This window comes from Dipodomys merriami, unplaced genomic scaffold, assembly GCF_024711535.1.
Source record: "Dipodomys merriami isolate MVZ:Mamm:240054 unplaced genomic scaffold, mDipMer1.0.p SCAF_17, whole genome shotgun sequence".
Taxonomy (NCBI): Eukaryota; Metazoa; Chordata; class Mammalia; order Rodentia; family Heteromyidae; genus Dipodomys; species Dipodomys merriami.
In genome coordinates this window covers 25618967-25642854 of record NW_027203048.1, presented here as the reverse complement: position 1 = coordinate 25642854, position 23888 = coordinate 25618967, and the positions used below count along the sequence as shown (strand labels likewise).

At 39.9% G+C, this 23888-nt stretch overlaps 1 protein-coding gene across 1 annotated transcript in view; it reads right to left on the bottom strand.

Annotated features, from left to right (window-relative positions):
- Positions 1 to 23888, bottom strand: part of Msh2 (mutS homolog 2) — a 65030-nt gene that overhangs the window by 19668 nt on the left and 21474 nt on the right. Inside the window, exons 8-10 of the mRNA XM_070025542.1 lie at positions 14968 to 15077; positions 3026 to 3149; positions 1408 to 1558 (exon numbers count right to left, since the gene is read on the bottom strand). Coding sequence (XP_069881643.1) covers positions 1408 to 1558; positions 3026 to 3149; positions 14968 to 15077 — 385 coding nt within the window. The remainder of the gene's footprint in view (positions 1 to 1407; positions 1559 to 3025; positions 3150 to 14967; positions 15078 to 23888) is intronic.

The window sequence follows — 23888 nt, the reverse complement described above, 5'->3', positions numbered from 1 at the left end:
AATTAGTTTAAGCCTTAGGGGGCATCCTCCTCCCCCCAAAAACTTCCTTAACCAGTTACCAGTACTTCACACTTGTAATCATAGCTAATTAGAAGGTAAGATCAGGAATATTTTAGATCAAAGTCAGCCAGGGAAGAAAAGTTCAACTCCATCTCTAATAAACCAGCAAAAAGTAGGGCTGGAGGCATGACTCAAATGGTAAGTGCCATCCTAGCAAATGCAAAGTCCTGGAGTTCAAAGCCCAATACAACCCCCTCCAAAATAAGTTCAAAAATCTTTTTAAGAAAGACCAAAATAGGGCTGGGAAGGTGGCTCAGTGGTAGAGCACTTGCCTTGCACGCTCAAGGCCCTGGGTTCGATTCCTCAGCACCACATAAGAAAAAAGCCGGAAGTGGTGCTGTGGCTCAAGTGGTAGAGCGCTAGCCTTGAGCTGAAGAGCTGAGGGACAGCACCCAGGCCCAGAGTTCAGGCCCCACGACCGGACCCAAAAAAAAAAAAAAAAAAAGAAAGAAAGAAAGACCAAAATAGAATGAAAAAATATCCACAGCAGCAAAGGAAGGGAATTAAAATAGAGGAACACAAAGAAGATACTTAAGAAAATTAAGTATCTCAAGTATGCTATCCAGTTAAGCAAGACAGTAATTAGGAACTCAGTCCATAGCACAGCAGCAGCACAAAATAATACTACCTATAAAAACACTGAACAGGGGCTGGGAAGGTGGCTCAGTGGTAGAGCACTTGCCTTGCATGCTTGAGGCCCTGGGTTCGATTCCTCAGCACCACATAAGCAAAAAGAAAAAAGCCGCAAGTGGCACTGTGGCTCAAGTGGTAGAGTGCTAGCCTTGATCTGAAAAGCTGAGGGACAGCGCCCAGGCCCAGAGTTCAGGCCCCACGATTGGACAAAAAAAAAAAAAACCAAAAAACACTGAACAGAAGCTGGACACTGGTAGCTCATGCCTGTAATCCTAGCTACTCAGGAGGGTGAGATCTAAGGATTGTGGTTTGAAGCCAGCATGGGCATAAAAATTTCCTCCAAAAAGTACCTCCAAAAATCTGGAAGTGGCACAGTGGCAAAAGTGATAAGAGTGCTAGCCCTGAGCACAAAAAGGCTTAGTGACAGTGTCCATGCTTTGAGTTCAAGCCTTGGGACCCACAAAAACAAAACAATGCAATAGAGTAGAAAGCTCTAAAAGAAGAAATACCACTTCAATGGGGAAGAAATTAATAACAAATTGTGTTGGGACATCTGACTAACCTCTTGGAAGAAAATAAAGCTTGGCCCTCACTTACTGCCTCATATCAATGAACACTAAGGTAAAGCCTCTTCATCACAGAACATTCACATCTTATCAAAGAATCCATGCAACTATCAAAGGCTTCTTAAAAATATTGAAAGACTTGGCTAACCTGTTGGTAAATTTAACACCATTCTTCTGGATATCTACTGTAGTAAAGTTTTTATTGTTACGAAGGACTTTTTCTTCCTTGCAGGTTACACGAAAATAATATCCAAACTGTGCATTGGAATCCAATTTAATCTGTTTGCCAGGGTCCAATCCTTTATGATCAGGAGAAAAGAATTAAGTGTGCCATAAATATCTAGTCATTTGCAATAGAAATATTTAAATTCATTAAATCAACTAGTCCTATACCTTTATTATATAACAACATACTGGAAATTATTAATACTACCTAAACCTAAAAATATTTAAATCCTACTTCTCTGGAAAACAAATAAGGCTATCTATAAAATCAGCAGCATGGAAGCTGCTTTCTGGGTAAATCCATTCAAAGCTGCAGAGCATCAGTGCTGGGCAGCGCACACTGTGCCAGATGTTGAAAATATGAGAAAATGGCTAAGATGTGGCCTACTCTGGAGATCTGCATGAGGATTCTTTTCTTAACCAGAGACATTTCTTGGGCGGATGCCAGTGGCTCAAGCCTGTAATCCTAGCTACTCAGGAGGCTGAGATCTGAGGATCACGGTTCAAAGCCAGCCTGGGCAGGAAAAGTCTGTCAGACTCATCTCCAAGAAACGACTAGAAAACCAGAAGTGGTGCTTGGCTCAAGTGGTACAGTGCTCACCTTGAGCTGAAAAGCTGACGAATAGCGCCCAAGCCCAGAGTTCAAGCCCCACAACCAACCAAAAAAAAAAAAAAAAAAGGATTTTTCTTGGAGTTAATATAAAGTATATAATTTAATGACCAAATGCAATTTCTACATAGAGGCCAATAACAAAGCTCCAGGAAAACTAGGATACATTTTCTGCTAACTATAGAAAATTTCCTAAAGCAAAAATGAATGATCAGCTATATTTTATGTCCCTAAGCTTTTTGAAATTCTATAATTATTGCCTATCATAATTCATTCATCAATGCAATCTTAGGCACTGAAAAAAAAATACTATCTACAAATTTATTTGCTAAAACACAGCAACTGAAAGTTGTTTCAGACAACTAAAGTCAGACCTCATTTGACCAGGGTGGAAAAGAACAGCAAGAGATCCATGCAGCAATTAAAAAACAAACAAACAGACTAACTGGGTGCTAGTGGTTCATGCCTGTAATCTTAAGATACTCAGGAGGCTGAGATCTGAGGATTACAGTTCAAAGCTAGCCCCAGCAGGAAAGAAAAGTCCATGAAACTCCTGTCTCCAATTAACCACCAGAAAACCCGAAGTGGAGTTGTTGCTCAAAGTAGTAGAGTCCTAGCCTTGAGCAAAACAGTTCACAGACAACACCCAGGCCTGAGTTTAAGCCCCACAACTGACAAAAACAAACTAAACAAACAAACAAAAAGACTAATCTGAATAGCATAATGTCTTAAAACGTTCAAAGCAACATAGTAATTCCATAGTGAAAGACTGAAACAAATCCGCCATTGTTATTTTGAGGACCACTCAATTTCTATTTGGTAAGTATATGGAGTCATCTTTAGGACAGAGACTTAGTAAGAGAATTCTGGTACCACTTGACTATTATGCACACAAAAAGAATTATTCAAAAATCCAGTGACCCACTCTTACCCAGATCTCTGGCTGCATGTATTAATGTGGACTGCATCTTCTTTTCTAAGTCATTCATTACGTCTCTTAATTCAGTCAGATTAGGATCAAATGAAGGTTTTACAAGAAATTCATGGTTCTCAACCTATAAGAGCAGAGTAGCTTAATTATATAAACAGTGCATGAAGATACAAATTATAAAGCAAATATCTTCTACCTATTTCATTTAAAATGCAGGTTTTAAAGTGAATGATCCATTATCCATAAATTATTAAGTCACAACTATTAAGGAGCTCCTAATTTATTAGTAGATATAAAGTTCTAATTAGAAGGCTGAACTTCTAGGTGTATAAATATTTTATCCATATGGATACAGTTCTAATGATATACATGTACCCTATTTTTCATACACATTAGTAACAATGTTCAATGTTCATAACCACATTAGGAATACCAAAAAGTTAATTCTAACATTAAAGTGAGAAGGGGAAAATAACGCTCTAAAAACCTACAGATTTTTTTTAAATTCAAACTGGGAGCTCAGCAAAATTTCATGATTTATATAACACTAAGTACTTTGCTTTTCTAAATTCTTTTTTTTTTTTGGGGGGGGGGGGGGGAGGTCCCATCGTGGGGCCTGAACTCTGGGCCTGGATGCTGTCCCTCAGCTCTTCAGCTCAAGGCTAGCGCTCTACCACTTGAGCCACAGCACCACTTCCGGCTTTTTTCTTTTTGCTTATGTGGTGCTGAGGAATCGAACCCAGGGCTTCAAGCATGCAAGGCAAGCGTTCTACCACTGAGCCACCTTCCCAGCCCCTCTAACTTCTTACCATTACAACTCAGAAGAAAGCATAAGTCAGGTATGCATGGCTCATACCTGTAATCCTAGCTATACAGGAGGCTGATATCTGAGGATCGTGGTTCAAAGCCAGTCCAGGAAGGAAAGTCTGAGACTCTGATCTCCAATTAACCAACAGAAAGCCAGAAGTGGCACTGTGGCTCAAAGAGCACTAGCCTTGAGCAAAAAGCAAAAAGACCCCAAGGACAGTACCCATGCCCCAAGTTCAAACCCACGAGTGACCCACCCCCAAAAAAAACAACACAAAATACTTAGAAGTTCTGATTATGACTGCTACAAAGATAACCTACTAAAAGAATCAAAGTGAACAGGAAAACTGTAAAAACAGAAAACTAAATCAAATGTTAATAGCTTTTCATGCTTAATGAGTGTTAAATAGGAATGCTTTTTTGAAACAAAAATGATTAAAAGTTAAACAAATAAAAGTATAAAAGAATTATTTAAAAAGAATGAAGTCTATCTGTACTAGGCATTAAAATTATTAAATAGATAATTATACATAAAAGCTTGTTACAAATGAGTCAGTTTTCTAAAACAAGATGACAAAAACATTCAGGAAAGGTTGAGATAAATTGCTCTTAATTATTATCCACTTAAAGCACATCTTCACACACCCAGAATGAACCATAATGAGGAATAAGGAATTAAAATCAAATTGTAGAAAGTAAAAAAAGGAATATTTAAATCAACAAAATATAGATTACTATATAAAATGTTAACATTTAAAATTTTGAATAGATTTATTTTTTGAAGAGAAAAATGTGTAGTTGATATTTTATTTTCTGAAATCACTTAGTTCATACACAAGGAATGCCAGTTATTAAGTGAGCAAGCTAGGTATCTACTAATTTTTGATCAGTACTGTAGAGAGTGAGTCATACAATTTTATTTTTTTACTCTGAAGAAAAAGAAGTCAGGTGCCTATAGCTCATGCCTATAATCCTATCTACTCAGAAGGCTATGATCCAAGAATTTAGCCAGCCTAGGTTCACAAATCCTCAGAGAAACTCATCTCCAAAAAGGTGGAACTGGAGAATTGGCTCAAGTGGTAGAAGGCCAGCCTTCAATAGAAAATAAGATAGAGGGCTGGGAAGATGGCTCGGTGGTAGAGTGCTTACCTTGCATGCATGAGGCCCTGGGTTCAATTCCTCAGTACTACATAAACAGAAAAAGCCAGAAGTGGCACTATAGCTAAGTGATAGAGCACTTGCCTTGAGCTAGAGGTGAGGGACAGCGCCCAGGCCCAGAGTTCAAGCCCCACGACGACCAAAAAAAAAAAAAAAAAAAAAAAGAAAGAAAGAAAAGATAGAGTAGGAAGCGATGGGTTCAAGCCTGAGTACTGGTATGAGGGAAGAAGCCAGGCTTGGGGGGCAGGGAGGAAGCTGCATATTGTGGAAAAGCTGGCTCACAAATGGTAGAGTGCCTGCTAAATAACTAAGTCCCTGAGTTCAAACACCTGTACCATAATAAGCAAACAAAGAAAAACTACCACAACTACTAAACTAGTGAGGCTACCAAGAAATTAGTATACTCATTTATGTCTGATGAAAAATTAAGTTAGTATAATACCTTAAAATGAAAAAGCTGTCAGATACAGTTATGTGTATGCACCTATAATCGCCCTATATGACAGGCTAAGGTAGGAAGATTGAGTTTCAGTCCAGGATTGGGGAAGAGAGAGCAATAAGCAATGAGACTTAAAAGTTACTTGTTTGCAGAATTTCAAAATAATAAAACACTATTCTTGCATAATTATTCATCAATAAAATAGATTATGTAGTCATTTAAACACATAAAAGATTATTTAAAAACAAGGACTAAGGCTTAAGACAATTACAGAGAAAAAAAATAATGCTACAATGGTGATTTAAAACTGTGCTATAGAAGTCCTCTTGAAGTGAACATAAGGAAGGCGAGACTGAGGCAGGGCCAAGTTCCTATGCTCACCCTCACCTTCCAAAAGCCCAATGGTAAGTCAACAAAACCTCAAGAATTCTCACCAATTCTAAATCCAGAGAAAAGAAAACTGAGTGGATTTGTTTGTATTTTCTATCCTCCGATACTCACTACTGTTTTGAAAGAAAAGAGCATCCTTCAGCAACCATCTGGGATAATAAAATATATGCCCGGGGAAAAACAAAGGAAGGCGTAACAATGCTCAATAGGAAATGTGCTCATTTCCTTACTGTAACTGTAAACCCTCTGTACAGTATCTTTATAATAAAAATACATATTTAAAAATATAGAGAGAGACTGGGAAAGTGGCTCAGTGGTAGAGTGCTTGCCTTGCATGCATGAGGCACTAGGTTCCATTCCTCAGCACCACATAAGCAAAAAGAAAAAAAAAAAGCCGGAAGTGGCACTGTGGCTCAAGTGGTACAGCACTAGCTTTGAGCTAAAGGGCAGAGCTGAGGGATAGTGCCTGGCCCAGAGTTCAGGCCCCATGACCGGCCAAATACACACACACACACACACACACACACACACACACACACACACACGCACGCACGCACGCACGCACGCACGCACGCACGCACACGCACACTCACACACGCAACTAGGTATTCTAACCTAGTGCAGACTTTCAACAAACAAGACCGCTCATCGCTACTAGTTGTCTTTCCAACAGTACCACCTTCCTTGACACTAGAAAAATAGTCACTATATCTTAGACTGACATTCTAAAGGATGAAACCAAGAAAAATGAGGAACTAATACAACATAGCAAAGAAGAGATTCTGTTGAAATTAAATTATTTGTTTTGAAAGAGTAGAAAGATGTGTTACACATAATTGCAATGAACATCAAAGAGGTAGGACTAAAGAATAAACATATAAGCTGGACACCTGTTGGCTCATGCCTGTGATCCTAGCTACTCAGGAGGCTGAGATCTGAGGATGGCGGTTTAAAGCCAGCCCAGGCAGTAAAGTCCCTGAAACTCTTATCTCCAATAAACTACCAGAAGGGCTGGGAAGGTGGCTCAGTGCTAGATTGCTTGCCTTGTGTGCATGAGGCCCTGGGTTCAATTCCTCAGCACCACATAAGCAGAAAAAGCCAGAAGTGGTGCTGTGGCTCAAGTGGTTGAGTGCTATCCTTGAGCTGAAGAGCTGAGGGACAGTGTCCAGGCAGAGTTCAGGCTCCATGACCAACAAAAAAAAAAACAAATAAACCACCAGAAAAACAAAAGTGGCACTGTAGCTCAAGTGTTAGCTGAAGAGCTGAAGGACAGCGATCAGGCTCTGAGTTCAAGCCCTATGAACGACCAAAAAAAGAAAGAAAGAAAAGAATAAACACATATGGAAAAAGCAAATATTGACTATCTCCAGATAATCACCAAAAAGCCAGAAATGAAGCTGTGGCTCAAGTGGTAGAGCACTAGCCTTGAGCAAAAAGTTCTAGGACAGCCTCCAGGTCCCGAGTTTAAGCCCCAGGACTGGCGTGCACATACGCACACACACGCACACGCGCACACGCGCGCACACACACACACACACAAATTGTAAGTATTTTTCCAAATGAATGTATCATAGAATTAGAGCTCCAAGGCTCTACAATATAGGCTCTCCAGACCTGAGCTCCTGGGCTCCAGGCAGCCCTAGCTTGTATGCTAGGTTCTGGACACAGCTGCCAGGGGATTGTGAGCATACCTACTACCAATGCTGAGATGTGCTAAACTCTTAATTCCTGCAAGGAGGGATTACAGAGGTGAGTGGGACTCCAGATATAGTTCTGAAATGCCTCCATTGGGACTTGGATTTTTTATTTTGGACGGTCATGGGGCTTGAACTCTAGGCCTGGATGCTGTCCCTCACCTCAGCTCTTCAGCTCAAGGCAAGCGCTCTACCACTTGAGCCACAGCGCCACTTCCAGTTTTCTAATGGTTTATTGGAGATAAGAGTCTCACGGACTTTCCTGCCCGGGCTGGCTTTGAACCGCTATCCTCAGATATCAGCCTCCTGAGTAGCTAGGATTATAGGCATAAGACACCGGTGCCTGGCTAGAACCTTTTTTGTTTTTAAGGAAGGTACATTAACTAAGAACAAAGAATACATTTCCTAGCTTCCCTTGAAATTTGGTGTGAGTGTCTAACAGAATAATACAATTATTCTAGTTAGATAATATTCTACTTAGAATTTATTCCAGATTTATTAGGGTCAAGATTTACCTTAAATAAAAGTAGTGATTTAGTTTTTATGACAGCCTGGGGCATACCAGCACCAGGCTAAGGCTTGAACAAGCCTCCTTTTGTTCCTCTACCACCCTCAGGGGTACTCAAGAATATTCTAATATTCTAACTAGAATAATTCTATTCTAATGGAATACATTTCTAGCATGTACAGTTCTCTTCCACACACACACCCTACTGGCTGGAAGGAAGACAAGGTCATCCTACACTCTGAAGATAAAGATAATATACCCTGAGGGTGGTAGAGGAGCCTTGTTCTAGCCTCAGCCTGGTGCTGCTATGCCCCAGCCTATCATGATAAAAAATGAAATCTCTACAGAGTAGAGAGTAAATTTTAAATTCTCCTAAGCTAATTACATTGTAGGGTGTTTAGTCTAACAAATGCAAAAAAAAAAAATTTTATCTGGAGGATATAATTTGCACAGAACCCAGGTAAACAAAAACCCATAATGTAAACACATAAACAAGGAATCAAGCCACAGAGAGAAGAGAGAAATAAAATTTAAAAAACAACAAAAAGAAACAAGGAGACATGGTTTGGGTGGTAGTGAGGCAGGAGAGAGTAGTGAAAATGAGGCATGGTGAACAGCAGCCAGGAAGTCAGAAATAAACACTGTATTTAATGAGTAATTCCATTAGAGACACAGACGCACTATCTGCTTTCACTCTTATACTTCTTCATAAGCTGCAATATGAATACAAGAATAAAGAAATGAACAAAAGGAGCTTTCTCTATCTGACCTTGCTTGCTGGCCTAAAATAATTAGTGTGCTCTGAAAACTGAGAAAGGCCATCAAAATGAGACATGTATCTGGAAAAGCAAATACTTGGGAAAATGATTCCTCTTGGCACAAAGTTCTTATCTCAAGGGTAGGCATTTGTCTTGAAAAACATGTATGGCAGAATGCATCTTTTCTTTGAAGAAATACTCAGATAGCAATGATCGAAGTTTAATGAGCAAATCATCCTTTTTTTTTTTTTGGTTGCTCATGAGGCTTGAACTCTGGACCTAGGCGCTGTCCCTCAGCTCTTCAGCTCAAGGTGAGCTCTGTACCACTTGAGCCATAGTGCCACTTCCAGTTTTTTGGTGGGAAATTGCAAAGAGTCTCACAGTCTTTCCTGCCTGGACTGGATTTGAACCTTGATCCTCAGATCTCAGATTCCTGAGTAGCTAGGATTACAGGCGTGAGCCACTAGTACCTGGCTTGAGTAAATCATTTTAAGACTCTGAACCCAGAGTAGCACCAAAAGTGTTTAAATATGCCATGCCTGAAAACAAAGAAAAACACTTATCCCAGAATAACTTTAAGTCAAATCCTGCCTTTCATCATAGATAGCCAAGATGCCAAAAAGCATGTGTCTCCCATTAAGAATCCACACACTGCTGGGCATACTTGTCTTTCTGCTTGCTTTCTTGCTTACTCAATAAAGCTCTGCAAGTTTTCCTACTATTGTGACTTGTTCTGAAGTTCTTATTCTGCTAAGGACCCAGAACTATAACCCTAAGTGGAGGATCCCTGCTTCTAGAGGGAAAACCTGTAAGTGATGACAGTTCAGTGCCTGTCTAGCAAGCAGAAAGCTGTGTGAGTTGAAGCCTAGTACCGCCAAAAACCAACCAAAAGAAAAAAAGGATAGATTCCCATAAAAAATGACTAGAGAATGAGTTTATTAACATGTACTTGCCATGCCAAAGACCCTGAACTCTATCCCCAGCACCAGAAAACAACAAGTAAACAAATAAATTTTATATATGGAATATCAAAGAAGTATAAACATTTAAACTAGGCAGTTAAAAGTGATGTAACTTTTATCATGTAATTGCTGGGGTAAAAAACTTGGTATAGTAGGTTGAACAAATAATTAGAACTGCAGATACCCAGTGAGTTAGAACATCTGAGCTAATCACAAAGAGAGCAGCACCAAGACACATGCCAGGAGAAGTGTCACTTATGTCCAACCCATGGTTTCAGAAATGAGGAAGGAATACAACATTCAAACAGATACGATTGAGAATGCCCCAAAACTGATCCAAGAATGTAAATTCAGTTATTAAGAAAGCACAACAAACCCAAATACAAACATTAAAAAAAAATCACTACTTGGAACCAAGACTTCTAAATATCCAAATAAAGCTAGTCAAAGCATGACTGGGAAGGTGGCTCAGTGGTAGAATGCTTGCCTTGCATGTATGAAGCCCTGGGTTCGATTCCTCAGCACTACATAAGCAGAAAAAGCTGGAAGTGATGCTGTGGCTCAAGTGGTAGAGTGCTAGCCTTGAGCTGAGAGCTGAGGGACAGCGCCCAGGCCCAGAGTTCAGGCCCCATGACTGACAAAAAAAAATTATGGGGACTAATAGCTGTCAACCCTAAGATTGCACATGCAGACAAAAAGCATCCAACAACAGGGAGAAATAATATGACACAATTTTCAAACAAACACATGAAACCTGACTAACTGACATCCTACCAAGGAGGAGCTGTCTGACAAAGGCACATTCCTACAAAAAGGATAGAACTAAATATTCTAGTAAAAGTCAGGAACTTGTATCTCACACCTGTAATCCTAGCTACTTAAGAGGCTGAGATCTCTGAAGATTGTTGTTCAAAGCCAGCCTGGACAGGAAAGTCTGTGAGACTTTTATCTCCCATTAACTACTAAAAAAAACCCAGAAGTGGAGCTGTAGCTCAAATGATAGAGCACAATCCTTAAGCAAAAAGGCTCAGGGAGCTGAGCCTGTAATCCTAGCTACTCAGGAAGCTAAGACCTGAGTATCAAGGTTCAAACCAAGCCCAGGCAGGAAAGTCTATGAGACTCTTATCTCCAATTACTGACCAGAAAACCTGAAGTAGTGCTGTGGCTCAGGGACAATGCCCAGGCCCAAAGTTCCAGCCCCACAACAAACAAACAAAAAAAGGCTCAGGGACAGCACCCACACTCTGAGTTCAAGCCCTAGTATAGGCATCAAAAACTTTTTAAAGGAAGTGGCACTGTAGCTCAAATGGTAGAGTGCTCGCCTTGAGCTGAAGAGCTCAGGGACAGTGCCCAGGCCCAGAGTTCAAGCCCCATGACCAACAACAACAAAAACAAACCCAAAAACCACTTTTTTAAAAAGAAGAAAATAACATTATCTGTGATATTCAAATATAAGATGTCATAAATGCAATATAGATTTTTAATTTACTCAATTTCACTGACTCACCCAATCTGAAGGATATTGTTTACTTTTTTAGGGTAAAAATCACGATTCTTCTTTCAACCTTTTCGTGAAGTGGTTTTGATCATTTATTGAAAAAATATAAAAATTTTAAGCCATACACTGATGGCTCATGCCTGTAATCCTAGCTACTCAGGAGGCTGAGATCTGAGGACTGTGAGAATCTTTTTTTTTTTGGGGGTCCGATTGTGGGGCCAGAACTCGGCCTGGGCGCTGTCCCTCAGCTCTTCAGCTCAAGGCCAGCGCTCTACCACTTGAGCCACAGCGCCACTTCCAGGCTTTTTCTTTTTGCTTATGTGGTGCTGAGGAATCAAACCCAGGGCCTCATGCATGCAAGGCAAGCGCTCTACCACTGAGCCACCTTCCCAGACCCTTGTGAAACTCTTAACCTCCAATCAGTTACCAAAAAAGCTAGAAGTAGCGCTGAGGCACAAGAGCATTAGCCTTGAACACAAAAACTCAGGGACTGCTTCTAAACCCTGAGTTCTAGCCCCAAGACTGGCACCCAGGAAAATAAAATAAAAATTTTATAAGATTTATGGAAAGCAGAAAAATACCTTAAGCATTATAAACAAAAATAAGTCTAAAGGGATAGGGAAATGAGCCAAACCATAAGTAAATGACTGAACTGAACTCTTAATCACAGAGCTGGAAAATGTTGAGACTTTCAGAAATAATCAGAAATAACACATGAAACAACTGATATTCCTTGGAGATTACTTCAAAGTGGTTTTGAAGCAAATAATTTCAATATCTAAATTCATTACAATTACTTTGACATTACAATTACTTTGAATTCACCTATAACCTGAGGTAAGTTTAAAGGCTTTTGACTGAGAATGAAGAACATATTGAATACTAATTGCCTAGATAATCTAGAAGTTTTTTGTTTTTGTTTTTTGAGGGGGAACAGCAGTACTATGGTTTTAATTCACATACTTAGCCGAAGCTCTACCACTTTAGCTTTACCTCCATCCTTTTTTTGCTTAGTTATTTTTTCGGGTCCTGAGTTTTTGCCTAGGACAAGCAAAAAAAAAACTAAAGTTCTCCTACCTAGGATGCAGACACAGCTGGCTTCACAGAGAGCAATGTCATCAGATCCTATTTGTTGAGATGGGAGAGCTGTCACTTTTTTTTGGTGGGAGGAATTACATGGCACTCAGGATTGATTAAATAACTGTGATCCTCCCAATTTCTAGCTCCCAAAACAGTGGTTATCTACAGAAAAGCTGTTCCCGCCTCTCTTCCCCATAGTACTCATACAGTTTATCTCCTAGAGGGAACTTGACTCTATAGCTTGGTTACCTTGGACCAAATCCCTGGCCACATCACTACTCTGGTCCCATCATGGCAAATGGCAAATGACTTTTACTTGGAATGTGGCCTCAATTACTAATGGGCCAAAAGAAAACTGATCTTGGTTGAAATTTTTAAAAATGGAAGAAACCAAGAATTAGGTCCTCTGCATACATCACTGAGCAACCCTGATCAAGAAAACTAAAATAAAACCTGTCATATCTCTGGATTATTAATTATATTACTAAGTTTTGGGTTCTGAAAAATAAAGAGTTCTAACTGATTAAAGTTTAACATGAAAGTCTTATTTCCTCAGAGGGGAAAAAATGGAAAGAAATCCACAGTTTACATATTACTGGCACAGTATCAACATTTAAGGGGTCCAGAATATACCACAATGGCATAAAAATTATTTTGAGCTATACACTCTGAAAAGACTTTCTTTTCCTGAATTACCATATCTAGCTCTTGAAAGTAAAACTAAGTTGTCATAAATCTTCTCTAAAGATAAAAAAAATAAGGATATCACTTAAAAGAGGGGCAGGTATAACAAATTATCCAAGATTTGACCACCCTTCTGTTCTTAGTTTTTGTCATAGTACTGGGTAATAAATAGAGCTGTGGCTCAAGTAGTAGAGCCTAGGTCCTGAGTTTAATCCCTGGGTCCAGCATAAAAAAAAAAAAAAAAGATGGGGGGGGAGGAGGGAACACGGGGACAGTTATAGTTCAGTGATATGGCAGCAGGAATATGTGAAGCACTGGACTTATCTCACACTGAAAAAAAGTAAAATAACTAGGACGTGACTTCAATAGAAGATCTATACTTGACATAGGATGTATATATGTATTTTTAATTCTTTTGGACCTGGGGATCTAGGGTATGCAAATCACACACTGTAAAGAGGCTACAAATTTTAATATTCACTCAACAGTCTTAATTTTTGGCCCAATATTCTCCAGTGACATGTCACAGACTTGTACAAGATTTCAGAAAAGCTAAGAATTGATGGAAAGAAATCATATATTCTGCTGGTCACCAGTGGCTCACATTTTATAATCATAGTTACTTAAGAGGCTAAGATCTGAGGATTGTAGTTCAAAGCCAGCCTGGGCAGGAAAGTCTGTGAGACTTACCTCCAATTGACCACCAGAAAACTAGAAGTGGTACCATAGCTCAAAGTCATAGAGCACTAACCTTGAGTGCAAAAAATCAGGGACAGCACCCTGGCCCTGAGTTCAAACCCTATTACCAACAACAACAAAAATCACATCCTCACTTTGAGGTCAATTACATTCTTTATTTACGAAAAGCAATAAATTTTCAAAGTGAAGTGCCTAGATGACCAGGCAACATAAACAAATTTGCCTATGTGTTATCAGTGCAAATCTGATGATGATACCGGAGTTTGAGCTAAACTTTGAAACCTACAAGATCAAACCCTGAGTTCAAGCCCCAGGACTAGAAAAAAAATTGGGAAGTAGAAGTATGTTTCAATGGTAGAGTCCCAATCTTGTGTGAAAAGACTAAGCAAGAGCAAGAGGACGTGAATTCAAGCACCAGTCCTTGTGCAAAAAACAAAACAAACAAAAACCCCATACTTACCTGTAACTTTCCTTTTTCAATGATTAATTTTCCTTATTAATACTGAAGAATAAAATGCAACTGTTTATCATTTATTGGTCAGATTTAAAGATTGGTGATACAGACTTATAATCTCAGCACTCCAGAAGCTGAAGCAGTAGGATTCAAGAGGTAAGGGCAGGGCTGGGAATGTGGCTCAGTGGTAGAGTGCCTGCCTAGCATGCCTAAAGCCCCTCTTCAATTCCTCAGTACCACATAAACAGAAAAAAGCCTGAAGTGGCACTGTGGCTCAAGTGGTAGAACACTAGCCTTGAGCCAAAAAAGCTCAGAGACAGTGCCCAGGCCTTGAGTTCAAGACTCATAACAGGCAAAAAAAAAAAAAAAATTTTTTTTTAAAGAGTTAAGGCCAGTCAGGGATACACTAGCAGAGCTGTGTCTCAAAAAACAAACAGAAGTTTCCTTTAACAAAGCCATTTACACTCAATCATTTCCTCTGTTCATCTTATTTTCACTCACTGAAACAAATTATTATTTTTTAAAGCCTAGGGCTGAGGTTATATATAACCCAGTGGCAGTAAACTTGCCTGCCATGTTCAAAGGCCCTTGTTTGATCACCAACACCATTCACCCAACCTATTTCTTCATTTTCTGTCACTTAATTTTACATCCACTGTCTAGAATGATACTACACAAAAGTACCAAATCTGATACTAAAGAAGAGAAATGTGAATTTTTTCTAATGTGACTTTTTATTTTTTGTTCCATTCTTGTTGTCCTTTTAGTTTTCAAAAATATTCTGCTGCCTAAATTTAATGTGTTTTCATACCTGGTCCATATCTAAAGTTGTTTCTATCATTTCCTGAAATTTGGAGAAATCAGAACGAAGCTCAATAAATGGAGTCACAAAAACTGCCAACAACAACACCTGGTGTCTTCCTAAAACAAATAAAGAAAAATAAATTAAGTCTCACTCATGAAAGTACAAGATGACAGATCATGAAAATCTGAGATAATGAACAACATTTAAACAAAAAGGCAAACACTGTGTGGCAGGTCTCCAAAGTTACAATTTAATTAATCAGTAATAAATTTAATTTATAGACAGAGAGGGCTGTGATAGCACTCAAAGCTTCCCACGAATAAAACACTGCCTCCCCTACATGTCTGTCATCTCCTTCATAAAGAGTACTAAAGATGCAGACACATGACATTAATTACAAATAATTTAATTTCTTGTAGATCTAATAACCCCAAGTAAAATCCACTAAAACAAGACTTATAACATTTCTAGCTCCCATCAATAACACAGTGTTCCATTGAATAGATTAAATCAAGTCAAGTATTTAAACACTGGAACTTTGCTTAATTCTGTTTAAGAGTACCTGCTGGGGGCTGGGAAGGTAGCTTGGTGGTAGAATGCTTGCCTTGCATACATGAGGCTCTGGGTTAGATTCCTCAGCACCACATAAGCAGAAAAAGCCAGAAGTGGTGCTATGGCTCAAGTGGTAGAGCACTCACTTTGAGCTGAAGAGCTGAGGGACAGTGCCTACACCCAGAGTTCAGGCCCCACAACCAACCAAAAGGAAAAAAAAAAAAAAAAAGGAGTACCTGCTAGGGAGTTATATGAGGAACCATGTGGGAATCAACAAAGTAATGTGACCAGCAAAAGTAGAGAGACCAGGGCTGGGAAGTTGGCTCAGTGGTAGAGCGCTTGCCTTGCGTGCCTGAGGCCCTGGGTTCAATTCCTCAGCACCACATAAGCAAAAAGAAAAAAAGCCGGAAGTGGCGCTGTGGCTCAAGTGGTAGAGTGCTAGCCTTGAGCTGAAGAGCTGAGGGACAGCACTCAGGCCCAGAGTTCAGGCCCCATGACTGGACCAAAAAAAAAAAAAAGTAGAGAGACCTGCCAGTCTCAGATTGACTTTGTGATCTGGAACATGTTGCCCTGAGCCCCCTATTCTTTGTCTGTACAACCAAAAAATAACTAACAAAAGATGAGTATGTGAGAAAACTACATACAACACTTAACACAGTGCTTCTACACTTAGCAGAAGATCAACGTTAGTTGTTTTTCCATGCATTACTGCTAGAATAACATACTTTTTCTTATCTCCTACAATTATTAATATTCTATAAGTAATCTCTAGCATACTACATTTTTACTTCCAAGTAAAAGTTCCCAAACTTCCAGACATTTTAGTTCTTGACTGATAAAGCTAACATGAAATCAGCAAAAAAAAATTGTTTTACTTTGTTGTTGGTTGTGGGGCTTGAACTTCAGGGCCTGGGCACTGTCCCTGAGCTTTTTCACTCAAGTGATCTACCACTTTTGAGCCACAGTGCCACTTGCGGTTTTTTGGTGGTTAATTGGAGATAGAGTCTCACACACTTTCTTGCTCAGGCTAGCTTTGAACTGCAATCCTCAGATCTCAGCCTCCTGAGTAGCTAGGATTACAGGCATGAGCCACTGGCATACAGCCAAAAAAAAGTTTTTTAACTCATCTTTTATTATTAATCACAACAACATTTACACATTTTGAGAAAATAGTACATATGTGTGAAACATTTAGATTGAATATAAACAACACTTTGCCTACATAATGTTTGTTGTGCTACAATGACTGGTTCCTTATTCCCAATTAGCTTATGTGCTATTGATAAATAAGTTGGATGGCAGAAATCATAGCTGTGTTGTTTCATAAATGTTTTTTCCCTCAGCTCGCTGTTTTCATATGATCTAAGGGTAAGCTCTTGCACAAAGAATAAGCCTTAACAATGAAGACCTCAGATTAGCTTAATGACCACTGTATTCTTCAAAATTTTAAGATATATAATGAGCCAGGTGCCAGTGGCTCACGCCTGTAATCCTAGCTACTCAGGAGGCTGAGATCTGAGGATCACAGTTCAAAGAAAGTTTAGGCAGGAAAGTCCAAGAGACTCTTATCTACAATTAACCACCAGATAATGGCTATAGTGCAGTGGCTTAATGTGGTAGAGTACTAATCTAGAACAAAAATGTTCAAGGATAATGCCCAGACCCCGAATTTTAAGAATTTTGTGGGTTGTGGGATTTTCTCACAAAAAATAAAGAGATGAGTACAAAAACATTTGTCAATGTTAAAGGAAAAAAGAAAGGAGTAAGCGAAGCACAGTGGCTTATGCCTGTCATTCCAGTTATAGAGGGAAATATAAATAAGAGGATTGTGGACAGGTTGTACAGGGCAAAAAGCCAGAACCTATCTCAAAAATAATGAGAGCTAAAAGGACTAAAGGAATGGCTCAAGTAGTAGAGTGCATACCTAAGTAAACCTAAAACACTAAGTTCAAACCTCAGTACCAAAAAAAAAAGTACAGACTTGCAATTTTAATGAATTTCACTTCTAGAAGTAAACACCCTCAAGGACCTACACCTTAAAGAAGGAAGATGGAAGGGTCTCAGACTCCAAGGATGGGAAGAGTTAATTGAAAACCCACTATGAAATGTTTAAGGGGAGTATGGGGGGGAGAAGAAAAAAAAAAGAACAATTGAGGGGATTAATTGGTTGAAAGAACCTTATATACATATGCAAATATCACAATTAAACTCCTTTACACAATTAGCATGTAGTAATAAAAGAGAAAGAGGAGAGAAGCCAGCCATTGATAGCTCAAGCCTGTAACCCTAGCTACTCAGTAGGCTGCAATCTGAGGATAGCAGCTCCAACCCAGCGAAGACAGACAAATCCAAGAGACTGTTAACATCCAATTAACCAGCAAAAAGCCCTAAGTAGAGGTGTTGCTCAAGTGATACGAGTACTACCCACCCCTGAGCAAAGAAGCAAAGGAAGAAAACAAGGCCTTGAATTCAAGCCCCAATGCTATATCTAAATCTTAAGAGTGGTATGTATATCATCTATAGTTCTGCAACTTATTTTCTACAACTTACCTATGTTTATGCTACTTATTCATAAATTTAGAGAAATACTGACACTATCCAGATGTGTCATATTTTCTTTTCTATTTTTCTAATTTTTAATTTTTTTGTTGCAGGGCCTGACACTTTGCTCATTGGCTGGTGCTCTACTAACTGAGCCATATCTCCAATCCTAATGCGTCATGTTTTCTTTTTTTTGGGTCTGGTCGTGGGGCCTGAACTCTGGGCCTGGGCGCTGTCCCTCAGCTCTTCAGCTCAAGGCTAGCACTTTACCACTTGAGCCACAGCGCCACTTCCCGCTTTTTTCTTTTTGCTTATATGGTGCTGAGGAATCGAACCCAGGGCCTCAGGCTTGCAAGGCAAGCGCTCTACCACTGAGCCATCTTCCCAGCCCTTGTCATGTTTTCTTATATACCACTTTGGGATTTTCTTTTTCACAACACTATCAAAATTTTATTTAGGGTATAGATGTAGTGGAGTACATCACTTGCTTAGTATACACAAGGACCTGGGTTTGAAAACTTCAAAACAAAAAAACAAACAAAATCGTATTTTTTGTGTATTTAATGTCGTTTCCCTTACTCTAAAGGTAGGAGTCTAAAGCTAGCAGTGTCTGTAGCATGGTTAGCACTCCAAATATTTGTTGAACTTCTTCTAATTACTATTTCTCTTTCTTATTCTCTCCTTCCCCCCCGGCCCTCCCGCCAAGGGTTGCACCCAGGGCCTCTGAACATTACCATCTTTCTCTATCTTCCACAACAATCACTGAATACCAATTGTTTGGTATGATATTAGCAATATATGATATCATTTTTTCTGAACCTATCAGTAGAGACTAAAATAAAAATAAGAAACACTGCAAGTTTTCACTATTGCTAAAAAACAAGACAAGACAAAGCATCTTGAACTCTTAGTACAACATTCACTATTAACTAAGTAGTTTCCCATCGTATCCCCTCCTACATTAGGTGGTAATTTCTGTCTCTCAAAAGAAGCTACTGAAAATCTAATTAACCCATCCCTAAATGGGCAAGGGAGCTTAAGAGAGCCTTCTCAGAGCAAGAGAAAATAGCAAAGAATCACATGAGGAAATGTTCATCATCTCTGGCCACAATGGAAATGCAAATCAAAACCGTGAGATAACATCTTACCCCAGTTAGATTGGCCCATATTCTAAATTCTGAGAAGAACAAATGCTGGCAGGGATGTAGAGAAAAAGGAACCCTACTGCAATGCTGGGGGAAATGTAAACTAGTACAACTACCCTGGAAAGTCGTCTAGAGGTTCCTCAATAAACTAAACATAGACCTTCTTTACAACCCAGCCATACCACTCGTAGGCATCTATCCTGAGCATTATAAACCAGGGTATAACAAGGACACCTGCACATCTGTGGTCAATGCCACACTATTCACAATAGCCAAGATATGGAAACAACCCAGATGCCCCACAATAGATGAATGGATCCAAAATGTGTGGTACCTATATTTAATAGAATTTTATACAGACGTTAGAAAGGATAAAATACTGTCATTCATAGGAAAATGGATGGAACTAGAATAAATCATGTTAAGTGAGATAAGCCAAGATCAGAGACAAATGGCACATGTTCTCCCTGATACATAGAAGTTAGATTTAAAATGCAATGGGACATGACAAATTATACAGGATTCTAGACACTCCCATACAGTGAGACCAAAAGGGTCACTAAGTTGTAATACCCAAGCACTTCTTTATATGCATATAAATATACATACTGAGACGAATGCCAAAGATAAGGAAACAAAAGACCTTTACTTAATTTGTTTTTATGTTTTCCAATGTCTGCATTCTTCACCTCATATTCGGTGTATACACATGGACATCTGAGGTAAGGTGGGGAGGACATAGAATCAGGGGAAAATAGGTAGAAAAATGCAGCAGAGCCCACTGGCTGCACTGGACATTGATGAAAGTAAACTATGCACCTCATAGGTGCAGATGGGAGGGAGAAAATGGGAGAGACTGAGACAACAGATGATACTATGCAAAAGAAGGGAAATGTACTTAATACCTGACGTATGTGAAGTCAACCCCACTGTATATCACCTCTAAAACAACAATAAAGTGATTTACAAAAAAAGGGGGGGAAAGCCGGGCACTGGTGGCTCATGCCTGTGATCCTAGCTACTCAGGAGGCTGAGATCTGAGGATCGCGGTTCAAAGCCAGCCCAGGCAGGAGAGACCGTGAGACTCCTATCTCCAATAAACCACCAGAAAACCAGAAGTGGCTCAAGTGGTAGAGCGCTTGCCTTAAGCTGAAGAGTTGAGGGACAGCACCCAGGCCCAGAGTTCAAGCCCCACGACCGACCAAAAAAAAAAAAAGGGGGGGGATGCTGAAAGCATGGGTTACTGGTGGCTTACACCTATAATCCTAACTACTCAGGACACTGAGCACCACCTTTCAAAGCCTGGGCAGGAAAGTCTGTGGTTTTTTTTTTTTTTTTTTTGGGTCCAGTCGTGGGCCTGAACTCTGGGCCTGGGCACTGTCCCTCAGCTCTTCAGCTCAAGGCTAGCGCTCTACCATTTGAGCCACAGCGCCACTTCCGGCTTTTTTCTTTTTGCTTATGTGGTGCTGAGGAATCGAACCCAGGGCCTCATGCATGCAAGGCAAGCGCTCTACCACTGAGCCACCTTCCCAGCCCGAGACAATTAGATTTTAATCCCAAAGAATTAGAAACCCTTTGAATGGTTGGAACAGATTAGTGACAAATTTACATTTATATTTAAGAAATAGCTGCTTATGCTACTGAAGCATAGATGATGGGCCCATTTACTGACCTGTAGGACATTAAACAAAAAGTTTTGCAAGATTACGGGTTGGACATTAAAATGTAGTATTGCATAGGAAGTAGCTGGCCTTAATGATCAGATGGACAGACTTGCAGCAATTCATGTTGATCATATCATTTTGTTTCTATTGTTTGTAACCTCTGGACCCTTTAGACATACATACATGTAATCCCTTCCAGTGTTCACCATTGGAAGTCTTCAACTATGTTAAGAGGCCTCGACTTTCCAACTCAAGAAGCCATTCCCAGTGGGGCACAGGTGGTTCATGCTTGTACCAGGAGCTATTCAAGAGACTGAATCTGAGGATTGAAGTTCACAGCCAGCTCAGGCAGAAAGTCTTCTAGATTCTATCCCCAAAATAACCAACAAAAGGGGCTGGGAAGTTGGCTCAGTGGTAGAGCGCTTGCCTTGCATGCTGAGGCCCTGGGTTCGATTCCTCAGCACCACATAAGCAAAATGAAAAAAAAAAAAAAGCCGGAAGTGGCGCTGTGGCTCAACTGGTAGAGTGCTAACTTGGAGCTGAAGAGCTGAGGGACAGCACCCAGGCCCAGAGTTCAGGCCCCACGACCGGATCCAAAAAACAGGAGGATTGGCAGTGTACTTCAAATGGTAAAGCACTATGAACTGTGAGTGAAAAAGCTGAGGGAGAGAGCATGAGACTCTGAGTTCAAGCCCTGGCACCCACATTAAAAAAAGAAGCCTGTCCTAGAACTCTTTCTAGTAAAGAGCTTCAAAATAAACTGGCTATAACTGCACTTAAATTATTGGCAAATGTCTTCTCTCTTAAAACATTTACATTTTATTTACTTCTTTTCTTTTTTCTTTTGTCAGTCATGGGGCTTGAACTTAAGAGTTGGGCGCTGTCGCTGAGCTTTTGTGCCAATGCTAATGTTCCACCACTTTGAGCCATAGCTCCACTTCTGGTTTTGGGGTGGTTAAATGGAGATAAGAGTCTCATGAATGCCGCATGCCGGTGACTCACGCCTGTTATCCTAGCTACTCAGGAGGCTGAGATCTGAGGATCACGGTTCAAAGCAGCCCAGGCAGGAAAGTCCGTGAGACTCTTATCTCCAATAAACCACTAGAAAACCGGAAGTAGCGCTGTGGCTCAAGCAGTAGAGCACTCGCCTTGAGCTGAAGAGCACAGGGACAGCGCCCAAGCCCAGAGTTCAAGCCCCACGACGACAAAAAAAAAAAAAAAAAAAAAAAAAAAAGTCTCATGAAATTTTCTGTCTGGGCTGGCTTTGATTTGTGATCCTCCTGAGTAGCTAGGATTACAAGTGTGAGCTACCAGTGCCAGACTTAGTTATTTCTTTTCTTTCTTTTTTGGTATGAAACTGGGACTCAAACTTAGTACTTAATGCTTTTGGTCCTTTGCTAATACTCTACTACCTGAGCCTCATCTGGAATCAATATTTTAATTAGAATAACTGGTAATTATGGTAGTTAATCAGGAGGTTGAGATTTGAGGGATCATCATCTGAAGTCAGCTCAAGCAGAAAAGTCCATGAGACTCTTATCTCCAATTAGTGACCAAAAACCCAGGAGTAGAGGCATGGCTCAAATGATAAAGCACCAGCCTTGAACAAAAAAGCTAAGGGACAGTATACCTAGGCTCTGAGTTCAAGACTCCATACTGGCACAAAAACAAACTGGAAAAAAAAAGTAATTAAGGAAAAAACTCTTAAGATTTTCTAATCAAGTTCAGTAAGCAATACAAGAATTAACTATGGGGCTGGGAAGGAGGCTCAGTGGTAGAGCACTTGCCTTGAATGCCTGAGGCCCTGGGTTCAATTCCTCAGCACCACATAAGATAAAAGCCAGAAGTGGTGCTGTGGCTCAAGTGGTAGAGTGCTAGCCTTGAGCTGAAGAGCTGAGTGACAGCGCCCAGGCCCAGAGTTCAGGCCCCACGACCGGACCCAAAAAAAAAAAAAAAAAAAAAAGAATTAACTACAGGGCTGGGAAGGTGGCTCAGTGGTAGAGAGCTTGCCTGGCATGCATAAGGCCCTGGGTTCGATTCCTCAGCACCACATAAGCAACAAGAAAAAACCGGAAGTGGCGCTGTGGCTCAAGTGGTAGAGCGCTAGCCTTGAGCTGAAGAGCTGAGGGACAGCACCCAGGCCCAGAGTTCAGGCCTCATGACCAGACCCCAAAAAAAAAAAAAAAAAAAAAAAAAAAAGAATTAACTACAGCATAGTCTGGAATATATATCTCTTCCTGACATTCTCAAACCCAAGGCTTTAATATCAATCACAGCTGAATCAGCAGATTTCCACAAAGTCTATGGAGACTGAGAAAATCTATCTAAAGACTTAATTATAAAATCAGTATTAACAATTTTTGTTCTATTAAAAATGTAGGTAAATGGTAATAGAATATGGGTTTCATTAAAGATTTAAGCAATGTACTCTATAACCACATTCTCTTGAGTAATTTTACATAAAATCTTTGTATTATTAATTCCAATCTAGTAGCCCTATTAAATATAATTAAACTTTGCTTGACCCTTTTAATTTATTTATGAAATGGCATTAAAAGTCGGTAGGTAATCAGGTACCAGTGGCTCTGTAATCCTACCTACTAGAGAAGGCTGAGATCTGAGGATCACAGTTTGAAGCCAGCCCAGGCAAGAAAGTCTGTGAGACTCTTATCTCCAAAATATTGCTTAAAAAAAAAAAAAGAAGAAGAAAAAAAATGGAAGTAGAGCCATGGCTTAAGTGGTAGCATAATAGCTTTGAGCAAAAAGTCTTGAGGACCCTGAATTCAAGCCCCAAGATAGAACCAATAAATAAATAAATAAATAAAGCAAGCAAGCAAGCCTTTAAAAGTCTATGTTAAAATGTTGGGCATTGGTGGGCTCATGCCTGTAATCCTAGCTACTCAGGAGGCTGAGATCTGAGAATCTCGGTTCAAAGCCAGCTGGGGCAGGAACATCTGTGACACTGTTTTTTTTTTTTTTGGGGTCCAGTCATGGGGCCTGAACTCTGGGCCTGGGCACTGTCCCT